This window comes from Engystomops pustulosus, chromosome 1, assembly GCF_040894005.1.
Source record: "Engystomops pustulosus chromosome 1, aEngPut4.maternal, whole genome shotgun sequence".
Taxonomy (NCBI): Eukaryota; Metazoa; Chordata; class Amphibia; order Anura; family Leptodactylidae; genus Engystomops; species Engystomops pustulosus.
In genome coordinates this window covers 279,911,206-279,938,011 of record NC_092411.1, presented here as the reverse complement: position 1 = coordinate 279,938,011, position 26,806 = coordinate 279,911,206, and the positions used below count along the sequence as shown (strand labels likewise).

The following is a 26,806-nucleotide window of genomic DNA, read 5'->3' as shown; positions in this document are numbered from 1 at the left end:
ATGAGGGGAGGGGAGGTTCTGCGTCTGCAGGAGGAGGACGCATCCATTATACATGAGGGGAGGTTCTGTGCCTGCAGGAGGAGGACGCATCCATTATATAAGAGGGGAGGAGGTTCTGTGCCTGCAGGAGGACGCATCCATTATACATGAGGGGAGGGGGTTCTGCTTCCCCAGGCAGGAGGAGGACGCATCCATTATACATGAGGGGAGGGGGTTCTGCTTCCTCAGGCAGGGGGAGGGTTCTGCTCACTGATAAACAGAACCTGGGCTGCTCCATGCAGTGATAGAGCCTGGACTGCAGAGCACAGGACAAAGAGACTGCAGCAAGCAGGAGGGAGACTGCAGCAAGCAGGAGGGAGACTGCAGCAAGCAGGAGGGAGACAGCCAGGAGCAGAGGAGGAAGGTACAAGCTCCAAATTACCCTCATACATGGCTCCTGTGTGTACACTGCCCTGCATTACCCTCATACATGGCTCCTGGGTCTATACACTGCCCTGCATTACCCTCATACATGGCTCCTGTGTGTATACACTGCCCTGCATTACCCTCATACATGGCTCCTGTGTGTATACACTGCCCTGCATTACCCTCATACATGGCTCCTGTGTGTATACACTGCCCTGCATTACCCTCATACATGGCTCCTGTGTGTATACACTGCCCTGCATTACCCTCATACATGGCTCCTGTGTGTATACACTGCCCTGCATTACCCTCATATATGGCTCCTGTGTGTATACACTGCCCTGCATTACCCTCATACATGGCTCCTGGGGGTGTACACTGCCCTGCATTACCCTCATACATGGCTCCTGTGTGTATACACTGCCCTGCATTACCCTCATACATGGCTCCTGTGTGTATACACTGCCCTGCATTACCCTCATATATGGCTCCTGTGTGTATACACTGCCCTGCATTACCCTCATACATGGCTCCTGTGTGTATACACTGCCCTGCATTACCCTCATACATGGCTCCTGTGTGTATACACTGCCCTGCATTACCCTCATACATGGCTCCTGTGTGTATACACTGCCCTGCATTACCCTCATACATGGCTCCTGGGTGTATACACTGCCCTGCATTACCCTCATACATGGCTCCTGTGTGTATACACTGCCCTGCATTACCCTCATACATGGCTCCTGGGTGTATACGCTGTCCTGCATTACCCTCATACATGGCTCCTGTGTGTGTACACTGCCCTGCATTACCCTCATACATGGCTCCTGTGTGTGTACACTGCCCTGCATTACCCTCATACATGGCTCCTGTGTGTGTACACTGCCCTGCATTACCCTCATACATGGCTCCTGTGTGTATACACTGCCCTGCATTACCCTCATACATGGCTCCTGGGTGTATACACTGCCCTGCATTACCCTCATACATGGCTCCTGTGTGTATACACTGTCCTGCATTACCCTCATACATGGCTCCTGTGTGTATACACTGCCCTGCATTACCCTCATACATGGCTCCTGTGTGTATACACTGCCCTGCATTACCCTCATACATGGCTCCTGTGTGTGTACACTGCCCTGCATTACCCTCATACATGGCTCCTGTGTGTATACACTGCCCTGCATTACCCTCATACATGGCTCCTGTGTGTATACACTGCCCTGCATTACCCTCATACATGGCTCCTGTGTGTATACGCTGCCCTGCATTACCCTCATACATGGCTCCTGTGTGTATACGCTGCCCTGCATTACCCTCATACATGGCTCCTGTGTGTATACACTGTCCTGCATTACCCTCATACATGGCTCCTGGGTGTATACACTGCCCTGCATTACCCTCATACATGGCTCCTGGGTGTATACACTGCCCTGCATTACCCTCATACATGGCTCCTGGGTGTATACACTGCCCTGCATTACCCTCATACATGGCTCCTGTGTGTATACACTGCCCTGCATTACCCTCATACATGGCTCCTGTGTGTATACACTGCCCTGCATTACCCTCATACATGGCTCCTGGGTGTACACTGCCCTGCATTACCCTCATACATGGCTCCTGTGTGTATACACTGCCCTGCATTACCCTCATACATGGCTCCTGTGTGTGTATACACTGCCCTGCATTACCCTCATACATGGCTCCTGTGTGTATACGCTGCCCTGCATTACCCTCATACATGGCTCCTGTGTGTACACTGCCCTGCATTACCCTCATACATGGCTCCTGTGTGTATACACTGCCCTGCATTACCCTCATACATGGCTCCTGTGTGTATACGCTGTCCTGCATTACCCTCATACATGGCTCCTGTGTGTATACGCTGTCCTGCATTACCCTCATACATGGCTCCTGTGTGTATACGCTGTCCTGCATTACCCTCATACATGGCTCCTGTGTGTATACGCTGTCCTGCATTACCCTCATACATGGCTCCTGTGTGTATACGCTGCCCTGCATTACCCTCATACATGGCTCCTGTGTGTATACGCTGCCCTGCATTACCCTCATACATGGCTCCTGTGTGTATACGCTGCCCTGCATTACCCTCATACATGGCTCCTGGGTGTATACACTGCCCTGCATTACCCTCATACATGGCTCCTGTGTGTGTACACTGCCCTGCATTACCCTCATACATGGCTCGTGTGTGTGTACACTGCCCTGCATTACCCTCATACATGGCTCCTGTGTGTATACGCTGCCCTGCATTACCCTCATACATGGCTCCTGTGTGTATACACTGCCCTGCATTACCCTCATACATGGCTCCTGTGTGTATACACTGCCCTGCATTACCCTCATACATGGCTCCTGTGTGTATACACTGCCCTGCATTACCCTCATACATGGCTCCTGTGTGTACACTGCCCTGCATTACCCTCCTCATACATGGCTCCTGGGGGTGTACACTGTCCTGCATTACCCTCATACATGGCTCCTGTGTGTGTACACTGCCCTGCATTACCCTCATACATGGCTCCTGTGTATATACACTGTCCTGCATTACCCTCATACATGGCTCCTGTGTGTATACACTGCCCTGCATTACCCTCATACATGGCTCCTGTGTGTATACACTGCCCTGCATTACCCTCATACATGGCTCCTGTGTATATACACTGCCCTGCATTACCCTCATACATGGCTCCTGTGTGTGTACGCTGCCCTGCATTACCCTCATACATGGCTCCTGTGTGTGTACGCTGCCCTGCATTACCCTCATACATGGCTCCTGTGTATATACACTGCCCTGCATTACCCTCATACATGGCTCCTGGCTGTATACACTGCCCTGCATTACCCTCATACATGGCTCCTGGCTGTATACACTGCCCTGCATTACCCTCCTCATACATGGCTCCTGTGTATATACACTGCCCTGCATTACCCTCCTCATACATGGCTCCTGGGTGTATACGCTGCCCTGCATTACCCTCATACATGGCTCCTGTGTGTACACTGCCCTGCATTACCCTCCTCATACATGGCTCCTGGGTCTATACACTGCCCTGCATTACCCTCATACATGGCTCCTGTGTGTATACACTGCCCTGCATTACCCTCATACATGGCTCCTGGGTGTATACACTGTCCTGCATTACCCTCCTCATACATGGCTCCTGGGTCTATACACTGCCTTGTGCTGTGAGCTGGGGGGCCCTGGTATAGCAGGACACACACAGACCCCCCTTCCTGTAGTCTTCTGTCTCTCTGATACATTGTATCCATGTTGGTGTTTGTATCTTTACTTCCTAATATTTATGAATCCTGTGTTGCCAGTGTGTGCTGCCATAGTGTGCACAGCTTGTACTCGCATACCCTTCCCCCTGCTCCTAGGAGCACTGCACACTATGGAGGACAATTTATAGGGGAGCGTTTAACCTTCTCTTTGTGTGGATCCACAGCATGGAGGAACGTATGTGTCCCTCGCCATCATGTCTGTATATATGTAATACGGAGGGTGATGTCCTGGTGGGGGGCTGGGGTGGTGCATCTTGTAAACAGTAATAAGAGCCTTCTAGGAAGGGGAGGGGGTGACCAGGCACATTACCCAAAGACAAGGGGATAGTGAATGGGGGGGGGGGGGGGTATAAATCCTGTCCGTCTGTTGTCGCCTCGCTTCGCCGTCTCTTCTTCTGACTGAAGGATTTCATTCTTTCTGATTCCTCTGACCTCATTTTCTGTCGTGAAACGTGTAAACAGCCGCGCTCCGTCTTTTGTCAGTGGCAGTAGAAGCTTCCGGTCAAGATTTATCTATTTTATTGCATTTAATCCGTTTTTTTTTTACATTTCTCTTCATTATTTATATTGTATTATTTTCCTTCTATTTTATTATTCCACTAATAGAAGACGGATAAATGTACAAGATTCCGGCACGTTCCGGTCACGTCTGTAGTGTGAGATCAGATATTGCTGTTCCCAGGTTTCTGCATACGCTATATGTGACCCCTGGTTTGTGAATGCAGAACAGATGGAGTATATTATCTGCCACATTATGTATTTTAGGGGGGGGGGGTGTTGATCACAAAGGTATAAGTGGCTATGTATGTTTTCCTGGATCTGAGTCATCTGATCCAAAATAGCTGTTCCATTTAAAAAGACCTACATGCTTAGCCCAGCAATAGTCATTCCATAAACAGCGCCACACTTGGTCATGGCTTGTGCCGGTATTGCAGCTGAGCTGTAATATATAGAATCGATAGGAGCTACATTGCAGTACCCTGTAATATCAGGTGTGGCGCTGTTTGTGGTTGGAAGCAGTTATTTAATGTTGGACAAATTTCCACTTTTGATAGGCTCTTCTTGCCATGTAATAAGTATTAGACGATGTTGGGGAAGTTGTTGATTGGATATTGGATTCAACATCAGAAGTGTCAGCAAGAGGCTTTGTCCCCATTCAGAACACTTGCATCCTCAGCTGGGCAGTCATGGGTATAGTCATTCCAGCTGTAATGGTGGTCTGCAGACGGAGCAGAGATTTTATTTTTGGAGTGGACTGAGCCTCATTACCAATGTTTTATTTTTTTAATTTTTTTTTTGGCCTCCACTATTGAGAAACCCAATGAAGTCCCACAACTAAAGTCATTCATTCTCCATTTGCTATGTACACACACAGAGGTAGGACTATGTGTATGTGTGGGCTGCTGCCAATACGGTTCATAGTGACTCCCATGCAGGGGGTGGAGAGGGTGCGATCGCAACCGGGCCCAGGAGGCTTAGGGCCCCATAAGCTGTCACTTTCCCATATGAGAAGACTAATACTATAAAACATACATTGTAGTCAGGGGGCCTGGCACAGACTTTGCACTGGGGCCCTGCAGATTGAAGTTACGCCACTGCCTCCCATGTCTTCTCCTCTCTTATCTGGAGAAGTTTCCTAGATTACTATGACTCCGCCAAAGCCAAATGCTCTTACCTCTTTTAAGAACAGGAGTTCATAAAAATCAAAATCCAACACCCCAGACCCCCCCCCCCCCTCAATGCTGAAGGAGGGTTGAAGCTTTTTGTGATTGGGGAGGGGTTTAGAAAAAGGGGGGCACTTGGTCAGCACCTACATCTCCTCTATACCTGATGTGTTGGTTTTGGGTGGGTCTACCCCATGAATATGGTGGATTGTGACCTGTACCTGAGCCTTGCCTCCATGAGCTCATGTGTTACGCATGGTATGTGTGACGTCACCAGTGCTGACTCAGGCATACTATCCCTTTTTCCAGATAAAGTACAGTACGTGGCGTTTTGTCCTTGTATGACCCTTCCCCTATGTGAAAGGAAGGGGCGGGGGAGGCCGGTGGTTATGTCAGTCTATGCAATCCTCACAATGTCTCTCAATCCCCTGAAGCTTTGTTACTGTCCACAAGTGTGCAGGTTTCACTCTCACTGCAGAAGACCAAGTAAAGTTTTTCAGTAAGTTATTTTAGATTTTTTTTTTTTTTTTTTTGTATGGGGCTTCCTTGACTCCTCTCTAGATCTCAACCCTTTTTCTGAAGTCCTACAATCTTTCTCTATGGTTTTGGTGTGTTGAGGGACTCTAAAGTGATCAATCAAAACTCAACTTTTTTGAAGGACTTTGATCCTTATTTCTTGGTTTTGAAGAAGTTTTGGAATTGCTACCTAACAGCTTAAAAACTACCACCCTTCCAGATGGGAATCAATCTCTTAACAAGGATAAGATCCCTATCAATGTCTTCCAAGATCTTCACTTTGTGGATGTTCTACCAAAGTTCTTGTCTTCATTAGAATGTTCCTTTACATTGACATCAAGATGTAACATTGGGGCTTCTTTCTCGATATTCTTTATAGCCACATAGCCAAGGGGCAGGGTCATTATTATATGTGCGGGACATATATGGCGTAGACCTTCTCAGCAAATTTTGGAGGTACTCCTATGTTGCTGGCATGGAAGGGTATCTTCTTGAGTTCTGGGTGCTGAAAGGAGTCTTCTAAATTGGTAATGAAGAAGATCATAATCTTGGTAGGTGGAGTTTTTTTTTTTTTTTTCTTTTTGAGTAGCGTTTTCATACTGGGTGAAATATGGATTTGGAGTTCAGTGACTACATGGTCTACAGATATATGGAGATGAATGTCCCACAATTCTGGCTTAATTGAACAAAGTGCTGCGTACCACATTTATCACCTGTTGTCTTACTTTGTGCTAGAAAATTACAGCAATGGTGTCACATTTTTGGACTAGTTATGTGTTTTTACCACCTATACATTGGTTTTATATTCAAAGATAGATTAGACCTGCACTGGCTTATCACACTTCAAGACTTGTCTTATGTGGGTAATAAAGCTTGTATTATTGATGACTAGTAAATCTTACATATTGTGTAGCTCTACACTTTGTCCTGTTCCAGGTACTGCTACTATGGGTAGGGTTATATGAGGTATCTGCCTCTGGCCATCATCCAGGTTCCTTGTACAGTACGCATTGTACGTTAAAAACTATCTATTACCACTTTTTTATATATATATATATATTATGCTAAACAGTAGTGGCTTATAATAGACGGTTTGGGTGGCCACAGCAGGGCTTAAAGTTTAAAGGAGGCTCTTGGCCACCTTAACCAATCACCAAGCTTGATACTGCCCTATAGAGATGGAGCTTCAGCCATGAAATCCTCAATTTCTTAACATCTATCCTTCCAGGATCTTTGGCCTCCAAAGATCATCAGACTAGAGGGCTAAAGGTGCACAGAAGGGACCCCCTCCTCCGTTCCAAAGTGACTTGATTCTAGTACCATATGAAGGAAGTAAATGTCATTACATTATTACACCTGTAATGGCCCACAATTTTCTTACCGCCATTGGCAGTCTTATCCTGCCCCTTATGCAAAGCCCTTCTTTCATCTCTGATAAAGTTGCTGGGATTGGCTGTGTTATAGGGAGGTCCGCCATGTTGCGACTAGTGTCTCCATAAGATGAGTATCCCACAATCCTCTACCCATAGCTGAAAGGCCAAGTGTCTGTCCTTGGCTACCCATGAGACTCCTTTTGACGTTTCCTCCTACTCAGGAATCTTTGAGGTGGACCACAAGGTGTTTTTGGAACCTCTTCCCCTATTGGGCACAGTAGCTGATTTTGGGACCTTCACTATAGATCAGGGTCCCCTAATCCCAGTGCTGCCTAATGAGCTGGCCTCCACTTCCCTGCCACTCCTTTAAGGATGAGGGCCCCCATCCTTAAAGGGTTCTCAACCTTCCAAAAAATATTCTACATGCGACCCTAAATCATTGAATTCTCCCACAATCCTGTGTTTTAATAATATGGTCCCCAATTCATTCCCCCTCACCCTCGTTCCTTTGAGCCATCCCCCTGATGATACGTGTGATCATCCTGAGCTCTCTGCTTCACCCACAGAAGTGTTGGTTCCCCCTGCACGCGCAGGAGATTGTGTGACTTCTGAATGGAGCCCCAGTCCTTGCTGTGTGACGCGGGGCAGTCATTCCTGGAGGTGATGTATGTATTATTCCGAGAGAACGCACGCGTCATCCCCGATTGTTTGGTTTGGAGATAATCTCTCTGCATTGTGATGTTGTAATATTTCCTGGATTGGCTCTGTGCTGTTAACTCTTCACATCCTGGTTTGTAAGTTTGCCTTGATTTAAAGGGATTGTTCAAGCTTCAAACATGGCCGCCAGGACTCCTAATTCTAAGGCTTGGTCTTAGTATTTAAATGGAGATAAATTGGTTGAAAAAAAGCTAATATTTTTGGGCCCATTTCCTGTGTTATTGGTGTAGTTATTTGTCACAGTATGTACAGACACTTGGGCGACCGATGAGACTGTCTAAAAGATGAACAGTCTTGTTACCCATGGGAGCCTATCGCAGCGCAGCTTTCATTTCAAACTCTGCTCTTGAAAAATTAAAGCTGAGTGCTGATTGGTTGCTTTAGGCAACATGGATTTGACAGTGTTTTTTTTTTTTACTTTATTTGCCCTATAAATTTTGTAATCATCTATATTTTTGGAAAATCCTGTCACATATTTTAGCTGTTCTCCTCGTCCATGTGCCAGTACTATAATATTGACCTGATGGCTCTGTGTCATGTTTTTCCATACCAGAAACGTCTAAAATGGCTTCCAATGTCCCTATGACAACACTGCGCTTGCCGAAGTACAGTAACAGGAAGGGTTGTCATAGGGATACAGATAGCTACATTACTCAAAGCTCTTTTTAAGGACTTTTCCTTTAAGTGTCTGCATTTACAAGCTTTTCCATCCCCAGTGAACACAGAGTTACGAGACTGGGAAAAAAGCCATTTTGTTCCTGTCAGGGTAATTGATGATAATTTAGTAAATCGTCTCGTGGCGTCGGTTTCAGGTGGCACAGACTGTTCTCAGACTCGGTGAAAGCTTTTTCCTTTCCTCTCTCGGTGCCCCAATAATGGCGTGTCATGAGGTCGTCCCTATCCCAAGGATTCAAAGGGGGAGATTTATCATGGAGTTTCTGAGGTAAAACTGTTCTAGTTGCCCATGGAAACCAATCAGAGCTCAGCTTTAATTTTATACATGGCTGAAGGAAAATGAAAGCTGGTTGCCATGGGCAACTAGAGCAGTTCTGCTCTAAGAGACTGATGATAAATCTCCCCCAAAGTCTCCGGTTGCTTCTCTGGAGGGAACATGGCCAGGGTTTTGTATGGTTGGTTGGTTTCTAGGCACGGTTATTTGGTCAGGGGGAGAAAGAGTCTTAGATGGATGAATAGAATCCAGGATTTCTCTTCTGTTTCTCAAAGAACAGGCCGGATGGATCCTTCACAACAAATTTAATTTGTTTCCCTTCTCTGAAACGCTTGGTACGCTCTGTTTTCTTCCTCTTGTCACACAGGCTGATGTTTTTTGGCAAGCCGGAATTGGCGAAATTTTTTTTGGCAAAAATGCTTATCTTTCACTTAAAGGAAATCTACAGTTGTGAGCGGTGCTTCCAAACAAAGCACGCTGACACGCTAGTGAGTGTCTCCCGAAACTGGATCCGCTCTTCTTTTTGCTTCTGTTGGCTTCATTTTTTCTGAAAAGTCTTCAAGAATTATGCAAATGAGCCTCGGGGGCTCCTGTCTGTCACAGGAGCTCATTACGGCACCGTCATGTAATAGTTACTCACATCTCCTTTTGACGTTTCTGCCCATCCCCTCCATCCGTGACTGGAGTTGTGAATAATAAGCAGTCAACTACGCCAGAAAGGTCCCCTGTGAATCCGGAGTCTCTGAGGCTCATTTGCATAATTGTACGATTTTCCTCAAAAACCTAGATATTAGAAGCATCTGGTTTCAGGAGGTACAAGTCGGCATGTAAGTGTGTTTTGGTTCGGAAGCATCATGTGCTACAGATTAGCAAAATATCCACTTTTAAAGGGGTGGTCGGGGAATCGGAAAAGCGCCACATCTGACCGTGGTGTGAGCTGGTATTGCAGTGAATCTGTATAGACATAGAGATCACTGGAATACCTCCCACCATCCATGGTCAGTGTTGGTGCCATTTACAGTACAAAGAAACTATATTTTTCAAACGTCCTATCATCAAAAAATGCTATCGTGTCTATATTAAATTTTCTTTTTCTGATAGGTCAACTAAAAGGAGAGCTTGGACGGCATGCAAAGTTGTGACATATCTTCAGACAGCACTGATGATCCTCTTAGTAGTGGCCCACGGAGAACCCGACAGCCACGAATAGTGATTATAGGGGCAGGTCTTGCAGGCCTCTCTGCTGCAAAATATCTCCTTGAGAAAGGATTCTCGGATGTTACTATCCTCGAGGCATCTGATCGAATTGGAGGCAGAGTTCAAAGTTTAAGACTTGGTAAGTTTTATGTATTGCTGGCTTGTTCGTCGACTAGTTCTGTCTGGGGGAAAATGTGCAGTAACCTCTGATTCACAACAGATGAAATGAAAATAACGTATTTGTATTCCCATCCACTAATGTACAAGTGAGAAATATACCTAATCCCACTAAAAACAAGCCCCTTTTATAATTGAATTGAGAAAATAAAGCTCTTGGAATGTAACGAGACAAAGTCAAATAGAATGAACCATAGATGTTTCTTAATTGGGACTCTTATTAGAACTTCTATGCACCCAGTGTTGGCCTGTAAGTTCCCTATATGAATGGAGCACCAATACACACTCGGCATGGGTTCCATTTTTATGGTGCTGCCACTTGAGGTCCCACCAATGAGAATGGATCCCTTTTATATGGGGCACTTTAAAGGGATTTTCCAAGAACTCTGTCCCCATAGATTTTTACAGAGATGCCCAAAAGAAAGTGTATTAACCTTGCTCTGGCTCCCATGCTCTGCTTGGCTGGAAGTGGCAGGGGTTTGGGTCCCAGGACCCACTTTGGCCAATCAGTCACCTCCATGGACCATAAGTAGTCACTCCTGCTTGGACCGGGAAATATCATGACTCTTATTGGCCAAATTTATCCTGTGACCAGCTTTCCTCGCTATTTCTGATTGGGAATACTAGAGTTATGCCTGGGCAAATGTAATGGTTTAGAAACCTTTTTTTTTTTTTTTTTTCTACCCACAAGATGGGGGGGGGGGGGGTAGGTGTCATTTGGGGGATGGACATGGTCGCCTCTACAAAAAGCAGATACCCAAGAGGACATTTGCAGGGGAAATTGTGTATTTGGCAGCCATTGCTATGTCCATCTAACACTGAGAATGGTCTCCATTCAACTTGGACTTTCTCTCCTCTAATGGTGGCTTTCCTTGGATCCTACAGAACACGCTACATTTGAACTGGGAGCTACCTGGATCCATGGGTCGAATGGCAATCCCATTTATCATCTAGCAGAAGACAATGGCCTACTGGAAGAAACCACAGATGGAGAGAGAAGTGTTGGTCGCATCAGTCTATACTCCAAGAATGGAGTGGCTCACTACCTCACCAGCAGTGGACAAAGGATCCCGAAAGATGTGGTTGAAGAATTCAGTGATGTTTATAACGAGGTGAGACCCTCTTATCCTTATGGTAATGTTTTGTGGTAGTATATATCCATTCTTTTTTTCGGTTTTGATGAATACAAGTATTTATTAATCTGGAGACACATCATGGAGGGCTCGGAGTTGCCTCTAGAAGGTGCTTATATGGAATTTGCTTCCATCACATGTTATCACCATATTGACTTTATTTTGAGAATGTAGTAGCTCCATGTTGTGATCCAATAAGATGTCACAACCTGTTTCATTAGGGATCCATCCACCTATAGATGGGTCTGAACGTTGGCTTGTCGGACCTACTTTCCTACAGGATTCCTGACCTTAACATGTGAGTTATAAGATGTTCCTCCAGCCTTGTGTGAAATGAGATACATGTGGCCAAATGAAAATCTAGGGTGGTGCTCCTAAATTCTTAATGTGTGTCCATAGACACTTATACGACATATGACAGTATTGTCAGGGATGTGAGCAGATCTGCTTATACTTTGTAAATTTGGAAAGATTCAATAGTTAAAATGAATCAGTCTTCCAGCAACAAGTTGCAGTGTAGCCTTGGCTTTGGTGCCATCGGCAGGTTTGCTTGTTATCACTTCCTGCCAAGAATTCCAAGGTAACTCCCTGTTCTGAGAACATTGTGATCGGTAACTAGTGTCAGCAACGTAAACACTCTCTCATTGGATCTGTCCTTCTCAGTCTACAGACAACGTCCATTGTAATAAGTGAGCGTTGACCTGCGGTACATCAGCACAACCACTAAACAATAGATGTTTCCAGAATGTCTCATTATAGACCAGAACAGTTGATCATGGAACGTGAAAAGTGCAGTGGACTGACCATACTTCCGCGGACAGAACGCCGCACTCTGCACTTTTCACGTTCCATGATTATAGCAAAGCCTTAATGCTAAGTCTTTGGTATAAAAAAATGGGTCCTGAAAACCTCACCCACCAATTCGGCTAATATTGGGGGTTGTGGTTTGACCCCCAGTTTGCCACAGCTAAGTCACTGTGAAAAAAAAAAAAAAATTTGTTCTGCGCTTGTTTTATGTATTTTTTGAATCTCTTTACTATATTAGGTGCGATGTTATAGGAAGGCACTATGATCTTTGGTAATCTGGCAAAATTCGCTGTAATCCTAGCCTTATAGTCTAAGGGAAATCTGCCAATGCCGCACTGTAATGAACAAACTATCGGCCTTGGGTCTTGCAAAGACCAGAGGCTGTTATAGAAAAGATTGTCGCTTCTCCAATGACATCACAGCTTTTTGGCACCACCAGCAGCGTTGCTGGTAGCGACCTGCCATTGGGCCCATGATCCCTGACCTTACACCAGCAGTGTGATGTCACACGTCGGTAAGGGGTTAAGCTTCAGTTTTGTGGGCTCAGTCTTTTTCCTGTAATGGAAGTGGAGCAGGTCCCTATTGTGCCTTATGTACAGTATAAAAGAAAATTGAAAACTAGGAAGTGAAGACCTTCAGGGGAGTTGGAAATCTACAATCTAAAGGTTCTGGCCACAGGTGGAGACTGCGTAACCAGAAATCTATTATTAAAGTGCTGTCTGTGCTGTGTAGCTCATTGTATGGAAGTAATACTCCTGTGAAGATAGCAGGTTGGCACATACACCACCCTTTTCCTCCCGAGCTCAATTAAATGAAGGGAATGTGATACACTGAAGCAATGAAGATATTTGATGGCATCTTTTGTGTAAGAGTCCAGTCAGGGAGCTCGGAGCGTTGGAAGCGATCCCGCTGGGACGTGTCTGTATTTCCAATCTGGCCTAATCGTCTATACAGAATCAATTTCCTGGCTATGCACACGAGGCCGTGACCGGAATGTAAATGTGTTTTACTGCGCCGTTCCATCAAGTAGTCGGGGGTTAAATGGAAAAATTCTATATGTTCAACAATAACCTATGTGAACTACCAGAAGCTAAAATACACCCATCCCTGGATAAGATTATTTTGTCCTCTGATATTCTCAGTGGTGGCCAAATCTAGTTCTTAAGATCTTCTAAGTGGTAATTAAGAAAGTTCGTCATGGAACATGGGGGTTAATTGACAAATTTTGTCAGGGATGGACACAATTTGAAAGTGTATAGAGGGTTTATTGATGGTGTATGTCTGATTCTGGCAAAATGAATGATGTGTGAGTCTTGTGGAAGAAAAGATGAGGATTCTTGTATTACTGCTACAATAAGCGTACACACTCGGAAACGTGCAGACATCTTCATGGTGGGGAAGGCTTGCAAAGAGCTATTGGCCAACTAGGTTCTTGGCCAATCGTTGGTGTCTTCAAAGTACATCTACAGTTGAAGGGAATTTTAAGAAGCCACTTGGGCGAACCATAGCAAACTCATTGAGACCTACTAAATCGTGCTAACGTGAACAATTTAGAAACCCACTTAATTTTAGGTTTTGGTGCACTTCATGTAGATGGTGTGGACGCAAGTAATGTTTGCTGGTTCTAAAGTCAGCCGAAAGCTATTCTACCAAAGATTAATTCTTCAGTAGGAAGAGAAACTTAAACCAAATTTCAGACTCTTGGGGTTCATTTACACGGCCGTTCATGGGGACGTACATGCGGCATATACGTCCCCATAGACGACAATGGTCGAGTGTGTGGCCGTGCGCCGCTGTTTCCTATGGAGGGAGGAAGGGTCACCTTCTCCTCCGCTCCAGCACCATGTGAATATTCCCCTACCTTGGAGAACAAACCTGTTGGACATGTTGAAATCTTGATACTGAGCTGCAGCTATCCAGGTATACTTCTGGCTCTGATCTCTAATGAGGTGACGGTTTTCGGACACCCTCTTATCTGTTGATCATTTTTACCGTTTCAGTGGTGGTCCCAGTTGACTTGCCGTCTTGTGTTTTTTGTCAAAAGTAGAGCAAGTGTCCTAAAAAGTGTTGGACAAAGAAATAAGAGGATGTTTTACTTGTCATGACCTCTTTATTTAGTTGATGGGATGCCACTAGCTTTACCCTCACCAATGCTTAGAAGACTGAATGGATTGACGGATATATAAAATTCATAATACTCTATTTCCATGGCGTCCCCCATGACGGCCCCAACTGGAGGATGGCCCTTGACCTCTGTAGGGACAGGAAGCAGAGAGGTTAAAAGCCCCTCCCCTACACCCACACTCCAGTGGCTTCCTGTCCCTACACAGGGCAGGGAGTAGAGAGAAGTTTCTCTCCTCGCTTCCCACTAGTTGGGACAGTGAGGGGGGACACCATGGCGCGGGACCTATCCCTTACCCAGCACAGCTCCGGGCCTCGATCGGGTTGCGGCCCTTTCCTCTGCCTGTGTGGATCTGTGTTTTACCTTCCGGCTCTGCCCGCAGCTCCTGGAGCTTACGACACCCGGAACATGTGATTCTGGCGCTCCCGCGCACTTCCGGTCGACCCCGGCGTCAACTTCCGGTGGAGTGACGAAACCGGAAGTGACGTCAAAGCCGTGCGACCCGGAAACAGGATCGCGGGGCGGTAAGTTTAAATTGCTCTAGTGTGGTAATCACGTTGATCTGAGGTCTAATCTTCATTCCGGAGCACACCTCTAACCTGCGGCTTACGAGTTAAAGGTTCCCTTTGGCGTTTTTTTCAGGTCAGGTCTTTGGCTTCAAACACCCTGATATGTATAACTGTATATTATGCTGGCACATACTATATTTTATTGCACTGTATTCTGATATGGGCCACGTTTACCTTATAGACCCTGGTGGATCTCTCCTGGCTTACCGGTACCAGGTAACATCCTACCCTTTAACCATTACAGTGCTGATTTACAAGCCTTCAATTGTTATTATTACATTCTAGGCTGGCTGGTTATTGTAGTTCCTCCAGGAGCATGGAACCCTGCAATTTAGAGGCCTCAGGTCTGGACCTCATATCCCCACCTCCTGTGAGTAGGGGTTAAAGGGATAGGGTGGTGGGTCACCCGCACGTCCCGTTTATAGCAGTTCCTTATCCGGGCTCTCCTTTCCTTGATAGGATCCCAAGGAAAAGGAAAAAGGCCGTGCTAAGGAGCAATCCTCCTCTGAGAGGAAGAAAACTCCTCATAAAAAGTGCAACATGTGCTTTGAGAAATTACCTAGTGCATATAAGAAACCTGTGTGCAAAAAATGCCTGGATAATTTGATTCGTGAAGAAAAAACCTCATTCATGGATGAGATGCGTAGCTTTATCCAGGAGGAAGTCAGATCATCTGTGTCATCATCCTTGGCTGCCTTTGCCCCCCAGGAACCACCTCAAAAGCGCCAGAAAATAGTGGATTCATCTTCTGACCCCGCTTCAGACTCTGATGGTGCTACGGTCAGGGATTCTTTGGAACCTGATACGTTTCCTTCCACCTCTGCAAACAGGATGGAATCGAGATATCTGCTGGCTTCCGAAGACCTGGAACCCCTCTTAAAAGCGGTGCGAGATACCCTGAAGATAGAAGAGGTAGAGGAGACGCAGTCCATTCAGGATGAACTCTTTGGTCTGCTCAAAGCCAAAAAACGGCGCGTGTTCCCGGTCAATAATACTCTCAGGGATCTGATTCTAGAAGAATGGAGGGATCCGGAAAACAAAATTTCTCTTTCAAAAGAATTCAGAAATCGTCTTTCTTTTGATGAAGAAGAAGCCAAGCTGTGGAACTCGGCTCCTAAGATGGACATCCAGGTCACTAAAATGACCAAGAAGACCGATTTGCCTTTTGAGGATGCTACCCAGTTGAAAGATCCGCTGGATAGAAAGGCAGACAGCCTATTAAAAAAGAGCTGGGAATGTTCCATGCTGAACCTTAAATCCAACATTGCTACAACGTCCGTAGCCCGCACACTATTCCACTGGGTAATGGAGTTGGAAAAGCATGTAAGGGATGGAACCCCAAGGGAGCTGTTACTTAATACCTTCCCGACCCTGAAAGCAGCCACAGCTTTCATTGCTGACGCCTCTGCAGAGGGAGTGAGGATTAGTGCTAAAGAAGGGGCTCTTTCCAACTCCGTAAGAAGATCTCTCTGGTTGCGCCAGTGGAGCGGAGACTTCAGGTCGAAGTCTAAATTGTGCGGCATCCCGTTCGAGGGCGAGTATGTGTTTGGGCCCGAATTGGACACCATCCTGGAGAGGGCGGCGGATAAGAAAAAAGGCTTCCCAGAATCCAGGACCAGTCTGAAGAAACCTTCCTTTCGTGACCCCAAAGAGAGGAGACCATCCTTTAGGGGCAAGGGTAAACAAGGAAGGTGGAGCTACCCTAAAGGTGGAAGAGGCAGGGGGTTTCTGCTCAACCCCAGTAACTCCGCTACGAGTTTCAGGAAACAATGACGCCAAAGTGGGAGGAAGACTGTTGAATTTTCATCAGCAATGGAGCCGGATAACATCAAACCCCTGGATTCTGTCCATCCTCCAGGACGGCTACAAGATAGAATTGACCGCTCTTCCTCCCACAAGTTTCGTCCTTACCAGACAACCCTCTCGGGACCTGTCGCTCCAACTCTGGACAGAAGTGCAGAAGTTGTTAGATCTGGATGTGATTATCCCTGTACCCCAGGAACATCAGAGAAGAGGACATTACTCTCCACTATTCCTCATAAAGAAACCGAACGGGAAGTCCAGGATGATCTGCAACCTGAAAGGGCTAAACAGGTTCGTCCTATACAGAAAATTCAAGATGGAGACCGTCTCTTCCGCTTCAGCGCTAATCCATCGTCAGGCGTTCATGTGTACAATAGACCTGAAGGACGCCTACTACCACGTCCCAATATACCCCAACTCGCAGAAGTTTCTCAGGTTCGCAGTCCTGTCACCAGAAGGCGAGGAAGCTCACTTTCAATACAAAGCCCTTCCCTTCGGGATATCTTCTGCACCGAGAACCTTTTCAAAGATTATGGTCGAGGTGGTAGCGTTTCTGAGAAAAGAGGGAATATCCATCATTCCGTACCTAGACGACCTTCTGGTAGTAAGTGCCTCAAGTCAGGAGCTGATTCTTCACAGGGATATCATCATGAAGACTCTTCAGCGGCTAGGCTGGATCATCAATACAGAAAAATCCAACCTAGAACCAAGCATGAACGTGGTATTCCTGGGAGTTCTAATAGACTCCACACGACAGATGTCTTTTCTCCCTCCAGCAAAGAGAGAAAATTTAATTCTCCAGCTAAACGCGTTCAAGAAAAAGAAGAGCTGCTCCATAAGAGAAGCAATGAGGATCCTTGGGCTCATGACTGCATGCATCCAGTGCGTGCAATGGAGCCAAAGTCATACAAGGACACTACAGAACTGGGTGCTGTCCTCTTGGGACAAAGATCCTTGTCACCTAAATCAAAAGGTGGAGATTCCCCTCTCAGTCTTACGGTCCATAGACTGGTGGACAGATCCAGCAAACCTGGGAAAAGGAGTACCCTGGCATCCTTGGCCAGTGACAACTATACAGACGGACGCAAGTCAGTCAGGTTGGGGAGCGATTGTCGCAGGTCATCCTGTCCAAGGCCTGTGGCCGGATTCAGTGAAAACCCGTTCCTCGAATCATCGGGAGTTAAGAGCTGTTCTGGAAACCCTGAGGTCCAGCACACAAATGCTGAGAGGAAAGCATGTCAGAATTTTTTCGGACAACGTCACTACGGTAGCCTACCTACGTCACCAAGGGGGAACCAAAAATCCGAGTCTCCTGGCACTCTCAAACAAAATCTTCACCTGGGCAGAAGACAACCTTCAATCCCTCTCATCCATCCACCTCAAGGGGGAAGAAAATCAGGCAGCAGACTTCCTCAGTCGGAGGAAGATAGATCAAAACGAGTGGTGTCTTCACGAAGATGTCTTCCTTCACATAACAAGGAGGTGGGGACATCCGTCAGTAGACCTGTTTGCCTCCAGCAAGAACGCGAAGCTCCCGCGTTTCTTTTCCCTGGAACCTACAGTTCCCTTCAACCAAAGAGACGCGTTCAGCCAGTCCTGGGGGGGGCTGTTACTGTATGCCTTTCCTCCGATACCTCTTATGTCCAGGGTCATACAAAAGATCAGGGAAGACCAGGCGGAGGTTATACTCATAGCGCCTTGGTGGCCAAAAAGGAACTGGTTTCCTTGGCTAAAAAAGATGGCAATGGCGGATCCATTCCTGTTACCACCCCGTCCAGACCTCCTGTTCCAGGGTCCAGTCCTTCATCCCAATCCGCAGGCTCTCCAGCTCGCTGCATGGATCCTGAAAGGAAGATACTGACAGCCCAGGGGCTATCGGACAAAGTGATCTCCACGATGAAGGCTAGTCGTAAGGTGGTCACCCACAGAATTTACTCCAGAATATGGAAGAAATTCGTGTCTTTTTGTGGCTCAGTCCCTCCTAACCAGTTGTCTCCCAACATCTCGCAGATACTGGATTTCCTGCAAGCTGGGTTTGATAAAGGGCTGAAGACGAGTACACTCAAGGTCCAGGTATCAGCCCTTAGTGCCTTCTTTGATACTTCCTTGGCGGAGCACAAGTGGATCCAGAGGTTCGTAAAAGCTACCTCCAGATTGAGACCTCACTTAAAACAAAATATCCCAAACTGGGATTTGTCTCTGGTGTTGAATCACCTGACAGGTCCTCCGTTTGAGCCCTTAGAGACTACGGACCTTAGAAGCCTAACCCTCAAGCTGACCTTCCTTATAGCCATAACCTCAGCTAGACGGTTAGGAGAAATCCAGGCTCTCTCCCTTAGAGAACCTTACCTTAGAGTTCTGGAAGATAGAGTGATTCTAACTCTAGATAAGGCCTTTGCTCCCAAAGTGTCTTCCAGTTTTCATCGCAATCAGGAAATTGTGTTACCTTCTTTTTGCCAGAACCCTAAGAACAGTAAGGAGTCAGCATGGCATACTCTGGACGTGAGGAGATGTCTTCTCCACTATCTGGACATCTCTAAACCTTGGAGAAAGGACGACAACATCCTTCTGCAGTATACAGGGAAGAATAAGGGGAAGAAAGCTTCCAAAGCATCTATTGCCCGTTGGATCCGGACTACCATTAAAGAGGCATATGATGCCGAAGATATGGACATTCCGGGGACTGTCAGGGCCCACTCAACCAGGGGGGTGGCAGCCTCATGGGCTGAAAAACGTGGGGCCTCTCTAGTCGATATCTGTAAAGCAGCTACCTGGTCTAGCCAGTTAACATTTGCTAGACACTACAGATTAGATATCCAAAGTGCCAGGGACCAGGCTTTCGGTAGGAAAGTCTTGCAGGCAGTTGTCCCACCCTAAGGTACTGGTAATCTGGTACATCTCCAGTTGGGGCCGTCATGGGGGACGCCATGGAAAAGGAGAATTATTCTCACCGTTAATTCGGTTTCCATTAGTCCACCATGACGGCCCATATATTTTTCCCGTCCCCTTTTATTTTTAAGACAGAGTAGTCTTAGTCTTTATTATTTAACCTGTTGTATCTGTGTGTGACTATAACATACAATAAATGGGTTGCATCCACAGCCGGTGTAGTTATTTGGTAGCCACTGGAGTGTGGGTGTAGGGGAGGGGCTTTTAACCTCTCTGCTTCCTGTCCCTACAGAGGTCAAGGGCCATCCTCCAGTTGGGGCCGTCATGGTGGACTAATGGAAACCGAATTAACGGTGAGAATAATTCTCCTTTTTTGCGGTCTGTATCCAATTATTTATGACTTTAAAAATGATCTAAATGACATTAAGGAATGACTACCTGTTTTCAGTCCATTGACGCTCATTGGTCTTGACCTCCACCGATGTCCTGCAGGTTGTACTGCCATTTCGAGCTCCGTCATTGCCATTCTTAATATCTGATGATCTTCCGGCTGCTTCTGCTCCGTTGGGTTCTCTAGAGAATAGTAAAACGTAATGAGAAACGAAGATCAGTCGATGGCCTAATTTTTATTAATGGAATTCCTGTGATTAATGGGAGATCACAAACAGCCGGTGACTGCGGGAGAGAAGATTCCCAATTAGTATGCGCACACACTACGGGCAGAGGCCGTCCATTGGTATTCATGATAGAAGCTGCTGGAAATGAAAGCGTGCGTACCAGGAGGTTTCATATACTTCTATGGGAGATTTGTCCAGCAGTTCTTCTTCCAAGGGTTTGATTATTGCTTGGCTCTACAAGATCTGAAAGAGACAATGTTGCAGACTCCTTTTGCAGGAAAATTGTTCGGACCATGGCTGTTAATTCTCTTTATTGGTGGAGGTTGGTTCCTCAACATTAATTAATAATTCCTTTATATGGCGCACACAGATTACACAGCACTGCACAAAGCGTGTCAAATTGGTCCCTGTCCCAATGGGACCCACAATCTAAACAACCTACCAGTATGTTTTGTAGTGTGGGAGGAAACCGGAGGACCCAGAGGAAACCCACGCAAACATGGAGGGAACATACAAACTCTTTGCAGATGTTGACCAATTTATTCTTTTATTGTTATAACTCGTGACCCCATATGCTGTTCACTGACCGGCACCCAATGGTTTTTATCTATTCCTACATCCAAAATTTAGCTTTGCACAAGACCTAATTGACTCCTGTGATGTTGAATGTTTTCCTATTGCAATTGGGTAATTGTTTGGAGGCGAGGATACTGTGTTCATACAGTTGTAAACCTGTCGAGCTCGGAGAACAAAGCTGAGATGTTCGGTACTTTTCTTGTTGACTGAACAGATCGGGCCTGAGGGTGCTGCCGTGATAATATAACCTCCACCAGCCTTACTGAGGCTCTCTGGACTAAAAATGTGTTCTCTTTTCTCTCCATCTTTCAGATAAGTTTTTTTTTTTTCCTTTTTTTTCTTCCAGAGTTATTTCTCAATTTCTAGTGTTTACTTGTCAAAAGTGACCTTGTCCGTTTGTGTGTACACATAGGACCAACATGACCTAGGGATTGGAACAACCCTTAGAGTAGGAGCAAGCTCTTGCCCAAACTGAGGCCAGACCAGTTTGATTTGTTGTTTTTAGATGTCATTTGAATGGAAGCGCCTGAATTCTGATGTCCATCTCTTTTGGCTCATAGGGCAACGCCATATTTTTATGTGTGGACGTCTTGGACCGCAGGTTGATCTAGATGCTAGAACGGGTGTGGTTACAACATAAGGGCATCTCACAGGGTATGTCATCCTAGTTTAGGGTCGCATGTCCTACATCACTCAGGCCGTGTAATCGGCATAATACAAAGCCAGTCTGTGGCTATGCCACACATGTCTGATGGATTGAGTTACCACCTCTAGACCCCATATTTAGTATTCCAGCTAGGTAATCATGCAAAGCTTTGCTCAACATATAGGAAGGATTCAAGTAGAGGACCCCTATTCTTCATATGGGTTAAATAACTAGAAATGGGCAATGACCCTCCTCCATTTTAATCCATTTATGACCTACGGTTGATTACGTTATTCCATTTTGGGTTATCTTGGGTGTGTTGCAATCTTACAATGTGGACCAGAAGAGGTTGTACACCCCTGATCTAGATGCACAGTCTCTACAGTGTGTAGTGAATTTTGGATTTTTCGATCCTTTTAAATGCTGTAATTTGACTTTCAAAAGCGACAATGGTAATGCCTGATCAGTGCCGTTGTGGTCATGTATACATGTGTCCCAGTTGTTCCCAAAGTCCAAATCTACGCTCAAGTCCAAGACCTGGAAAATGCTAATTCTTCCCCATGTTGTTTTTTGCAGGTCTATAACCTGACCCAAGAGTTCTTTCAGAATGGAAAACCGGTTAATGCAGAAAGTCAAAACAGCGTTGGTGTTTTTACCCGAGACGTGGTACGGAAACGCATCAAGGATGATCCTGATGACTCCGAGACCACGAAGGGGCTGAAACTGGCTATGATTCAGCAATACTTAAAGGTAAACAGCAGAGTTATGTTCACCACTGACTTATCTTCTGATATTTTTAACTGACCCCTCCCAGCCCTATACTTTATCTTCCTCATCATGTGGTACTTAAAGAGGACCTGTCACCCAAAATTTCGACACCAGGAGCTGCTTATTAAAGTAAGTGCGGTAACGCTATCCAACACTGCGGCGGGGTACAGCTTTGTGAGCGGTCTGACGTATTCATGAGGGGGCGTGGTTAGGGGTGGTGACTTCCTCATGACGTGCGGCGGTCAACACCACCCTATGGAGCGAGCGGGGCATGGGAAGAGGCAGCACCTCGGACCGCCCCCTCATGAATACATCAGACCGCTTTGTGAGCAGTCCGAGGATTACATTGTACCCCGCTGCAGTGTTAAAAAGCGTTACCGGAGGTTTCCGGTAACACTATCCTTCTAACACTGTGGCGTTTGTTCAAGCACTAGGAGCTGCTTGCTTTAGTAAGCAGCTCCTAGTACCGAAATTTTGGGTGACAAGTCCTCTTTATGGACATCTACTACCAGGATGAAGGATTGTTAACCAAGCACATTGACGTACTGGTGAGTGCCCCCTCTGGCAGGAACTGATTTTCTTCTTTTAACCTTCCTATGCCCTTGTTTTGAGAATAAAAGGCTCTAAAATTATGCAAATGAACTGGGGGAGCTCCAGGTTCACCTATGTAACCCCCTTTTAGGTTCATTTTCATAATTTTCAATGCAGGATTGGTAATAGATGCTGGGCGCCTCTTTAAGCTAAAGTTGACAACCTTGTTCATTTTGGTTAACAGCCCCAAGCAGTCTTCACTAGTTCCTAGTAAAGAATTAAAAGGGGTCTAGGTCATATTATATCAGAGATCATATCGGGTTAGTGGGATCTGATGCCACCACTTGTTAGCTGATGGAGAAGCTGTTGATGATGACCATAGATGGTTCCATACAGTCCAGTGCCCAGCCTGGTTACTACAGCTTAGTTTCTATCCACTTGATGCTATTACATCTTCATTATTCTTCCTTTCCCTAAATGACTTCTAGAAACCTACTTGGTGCAGTATAACTTCAAGCGCCTTGCTGATATTACTGCATGGACCAGCTAGAACCTCTTGATGGCTCTCTAACATGCATGATTTATACTGCTTGGTAAAGAATTTGGTTTGTTCAATATTTCCTGTGTCTTTACCTACCAGGTGGAAAGCTGTGAGAGCAGCTCACACAGTATGGATGAAGTTTCCCTCAGCGAGTTTGGGGAATGGACCGAAATCCCGGGTGCCCATCACGTGATTCCTTGCGGTTTCAGCAGGATTGTAGAGCTGCTGTCCGCCTCCATCCCTCAGTCCGTCATCCAGCTGTGTAAGCCCGTCAAGTGCATCCACTGGAACAAGTCTATCTATAAGCAAATAGAAGGAATGGCCGACCACAACAACGACCAGATGGAGGAGAAAGGTTACCCTGTGTTTGTGGAGTGCGAAGACTACGAATTTATCCCTGCAGATCATGTCATCGTGACGGTTTCATTGGGCGTCCTGAAGAAACATCATGACAATTTGTTTCATCCTCGCCTTCCCGAAGACAAAGTTCTGGCTATTGAAAAACTAGGGATTAGCACCACTGACAAGATCTTCTTGGAATTCGAAGAGCCCTTCTGGAGTCCTGAATGCAACAGCATCCAGTTTGTATGGGAAGATGATGCAGAATGTGAAATTTTAACCTATCCTGAGGAGATGTGGTACAAGAAGATCTGCAGCTTCGATGTTCTCTATCCTCCGGAGAGATACGGTTATGTTCTCAGTGGTTGGATCTGCGGCGAGGAAGCCTTGATTATGGAAAAGTACGACGACGAGACTGTTGCCGAAACCTGCACCGAGCTGCTGCGTAAATTTACAGGTTGGTATCTGTCTGGGTTTTCAGCTTGTCATTCATCTTGCGCATGCGCAGTGTGGCCATGCATCTCTGCTTGGCTTGTCCTATGTTGACTGATGTGTTTGCTCGTCTTTCCCATGTGTTTGGCGCATGCACCAGAGCAGGAACTTGTGAGTTATGCTGTGGAATCCGGCGCATGCGCCAATCTTTTGGTTTTCTAGCTGTTGGTTGACACTAGTCGGATTGACATCGGTGACTATGTGCCTACTTCATTTTATTCAGTTTGGGTTTATTCTCTTCTAGTCACATAAGGGTGGGAGTTAATCATACACCGGTGGGCAATTTGTTTGTAGGTTATAGCGTAATCCTTCAGTCCTGAATGTTCATGGGTGGTACTCGCCAGTACTCGCTGTGCTCCCTTCACGCCCGCCCATGCTCGCTTGACTTGAAGGGGAAACCATTTCCATTACTGGTGATTATTTCGGAGCTTGTACGTCCAAAAAAACGAGCATGCAAGTTCTGATCAATCTCCGCAAAGATTTGAAGCACATTATAGGTCATTGGGTCTGTAGTGTGGACCCATGGGAACTCTGTACTTTTCACCCAAACTTTTTTTGTTTCTTGTTTCTTCTCTTCTTAAAGCCAAAAATATTATTTAGTGAGTTTTTTGTTCAGAACAAAGTCACATGAAGAACGTTGTAACCCTCCAAGAATCCTTGGTCGTACTCCAACCCATAGACTACAAATCAATTGTGCTAATCCCCATGTCCCCTGCGTAACCCATACATTCCCCAGGAGTTGTCTTTACTCTTTTTGTGCCAATCCATTGTGACTTTCCTGCTCAAGAAATGGAGAAAATAATGTCCTTGTTCTGTGAAGCTTTCCCTCGGGAGGATGGGAGGAATGTACTTGCCATGAAGGTCTTGTAGTGTTTGAGGCTCTTGCACTTCAGACAATCCTCTCCTACAATGTATCTGAGACGCTGTGATATCTCGGTGCATCCAGTTATACACCGCACAGTATAATAATATAATAGCTACTTCTTGTATAACTACATTGAGTATATCTCTTACTTGCTTAGGGTGGTCATAAACTCAAGTCCATCTCCAGTCATTGCGTACCACTATAGAATGACGCTGCCGTAGTATAGCGGTGATACCCCGGCCGTGGAATAGTAAAATTTGTTCTTATTGCCAAATTTTCATGGTTTTTATCCCATGAATGATTGCATCGAAGTGATTTTTAGTTGACACATGACTATCATGGGGGAAGGGGACAAATCCTACGCGATGCGGGCGACTTGGCTGGACTAGTCCTATGACTTGTCCTGCTGCATCACATATGTATTGATGGGCCATTATGTAATATGTGAATCCCTGGGATTTTCATATTTTTGGGTACCAGAAGGGGGGCAGTCACATTATGGATATGTCATGGGTATTCCCCATCCAAAAAGTGACTCCTTTTTGGAGAACTTGACTTTGTACTGCTTTATTTCACCTGTGGGGGCGCTGTATGGAAATTATTATATCTGATTTTTTTTTTTTTTTGGGACTTCCACATGATTGGTTTATTTTATTATTGACGGTGACCTTTCTATTAATGTAAATGTTTTTGCTTGAGCAGAAGATTAGAGGACATCCAGGACTTGGTTGTCAGAGCTGAGCTCCCACCTCATGTAATACAATATGTCTGTGCCAGACGTGTTTACTAGTCTTCAGTTTCCAGTCTGTGTCCCTAATGAAGGTCAGGAAGACATTGATTAAAATAACTGGGCTATTAATGGGTGAAGGCTATAAATATAATGTTATATCAATAAATATCTATTGTAATGCTGATTTGTCATATACTAGTTTTCGAGCTGTGCCGACTATTTCAATATTTTGGAAATAGTTGCATGTAGATTTTTAAACAATTTTTTTTCCCCCTTCTTCCTTAGGCAATCCTAACATTCCAAAACCTCGGCGTATCCTGAGGTCCTCCTGGGGCAGTAACCCGTACGTCCTCGGATCTTATTCCTATACTCAAGTTGGCTCCAGTGGAGCAGATGTTGAGACTCTTATGAAACCACTGCCTTATACCGAGAGCTCAAAAACTGCGGTGAGTATGGAGGGGGGAAATGTTCACGTTGATAATTGTTCGTGGGTAATTACCAATTAGCAAATCGCTGCATCTTTGTCATATGCGACAGACCCAAACTCCATGGCTGATATTTACCAGTCTCTCTTCTTGTAGCCCCTGCAGGTGATGTTCTCCGGTGAGGCCACTCACAGAAAGTATTATTCCACTACCCATGGTGCTTTGCTGTCGGGCCAGAGGGAGGCGATTCACCTGGCCGATATCTACCAAGACCTCTTACAATGCAACAACTGAAGAGTCTCCATTCTACGACGAGCGATGACTCTCGGCCTGTGACTACCAGTGTGTGTTCATATTCATTTTTTTTTTTTTTTAATGTCAGATGTAGAAACATTTTTATCCTTTTTAAGAAAAATTATAAATATTTAAACAAAAAAAACTAAAAAAAAAATTCTGTAGCAAATTAATGTACTGTATTGGTATCGGGGGAAGGTTGTTCCTCTGTCTTTTTAATGGTTTTCGTCATTTACATCTTGCACACCTGGTGCCTTTTTTTTGGATTATTTTTTTTCTTTTCTGTCTTTGTAAAGTGCCTTCTATTAATAAATTCTACAAAAAAAATCAATAAAAGAACATCAGGTCGGAA

The 26,806-nt window shown here is 45.6% G+C and overlaps 1 protein-coding gene across 3 annotated transcripts; it reads left to right on the top strand.

The window, feature by feature from the left end:
• The first annotated feature begins 223 nt into the window (after positions 1-223).
• On the top strand, positions 224-26,806 carry SMOX (spermine oxidase). Of its 3 annotated transcripts, XM_072126318.1 has the most exons (8): positions 224-340; positions 383-403; positions 10,035-10,269; positions 11,193-11,419; positions 22,046-22,219; positions 23,409-24,105; positions 26,021-26,181; positions 26,317-26,806. In XM_072126318.1, exons 3-8 carry the CDS (start codon positions 10,062-10,064, stop codon positions 26,452-26,454), a joined length of 1,605 nt encoding a protein of 534 aa, XP_071982419.1. In that variant the 5' UTR covers positions 224-340; positions 383-403; positions 10,035-10,061; the 3' UTR covers positions 26,455-26,806. The 3 variants fall into 3 exon arrangements, with proteins under 3 accessions (XP_071982419.1, XP_071982418.1, XP_071982420.1); XM_072126317.1 differs by having other exon boundaries at positions 246-403; XM_072126319.1 differs by lacking the exons at positions 224-340; positions 383-403 and adding an exon at positions 5,784-5,877.

Excerpts from the sequence above, each read along its gene's own strand:
- SMOX (XM_072126318.1), top strand. The coding sequence starts at position 10,062 with ATGCAAAGTTGTGACATATCTTCAGACAGCACTGATGATCCTCTTAGT. Across the intron at positions 22,220-23,408 it reads TGATTCAGCAATACTTAAAG|GTGGAAAGCTGTGAGAGCAG; the intron begins GTAAACAGCAGA and ends TTTACCTACCAG. Across the intron at positions 26,182-26,316 it reads CCGAGAGCTCAAAAACTGCG|CCCCTGCAGGTGATGTTCTC; the intron begins GTGAGTATGGAG and ends CTCTTCTTGTAG.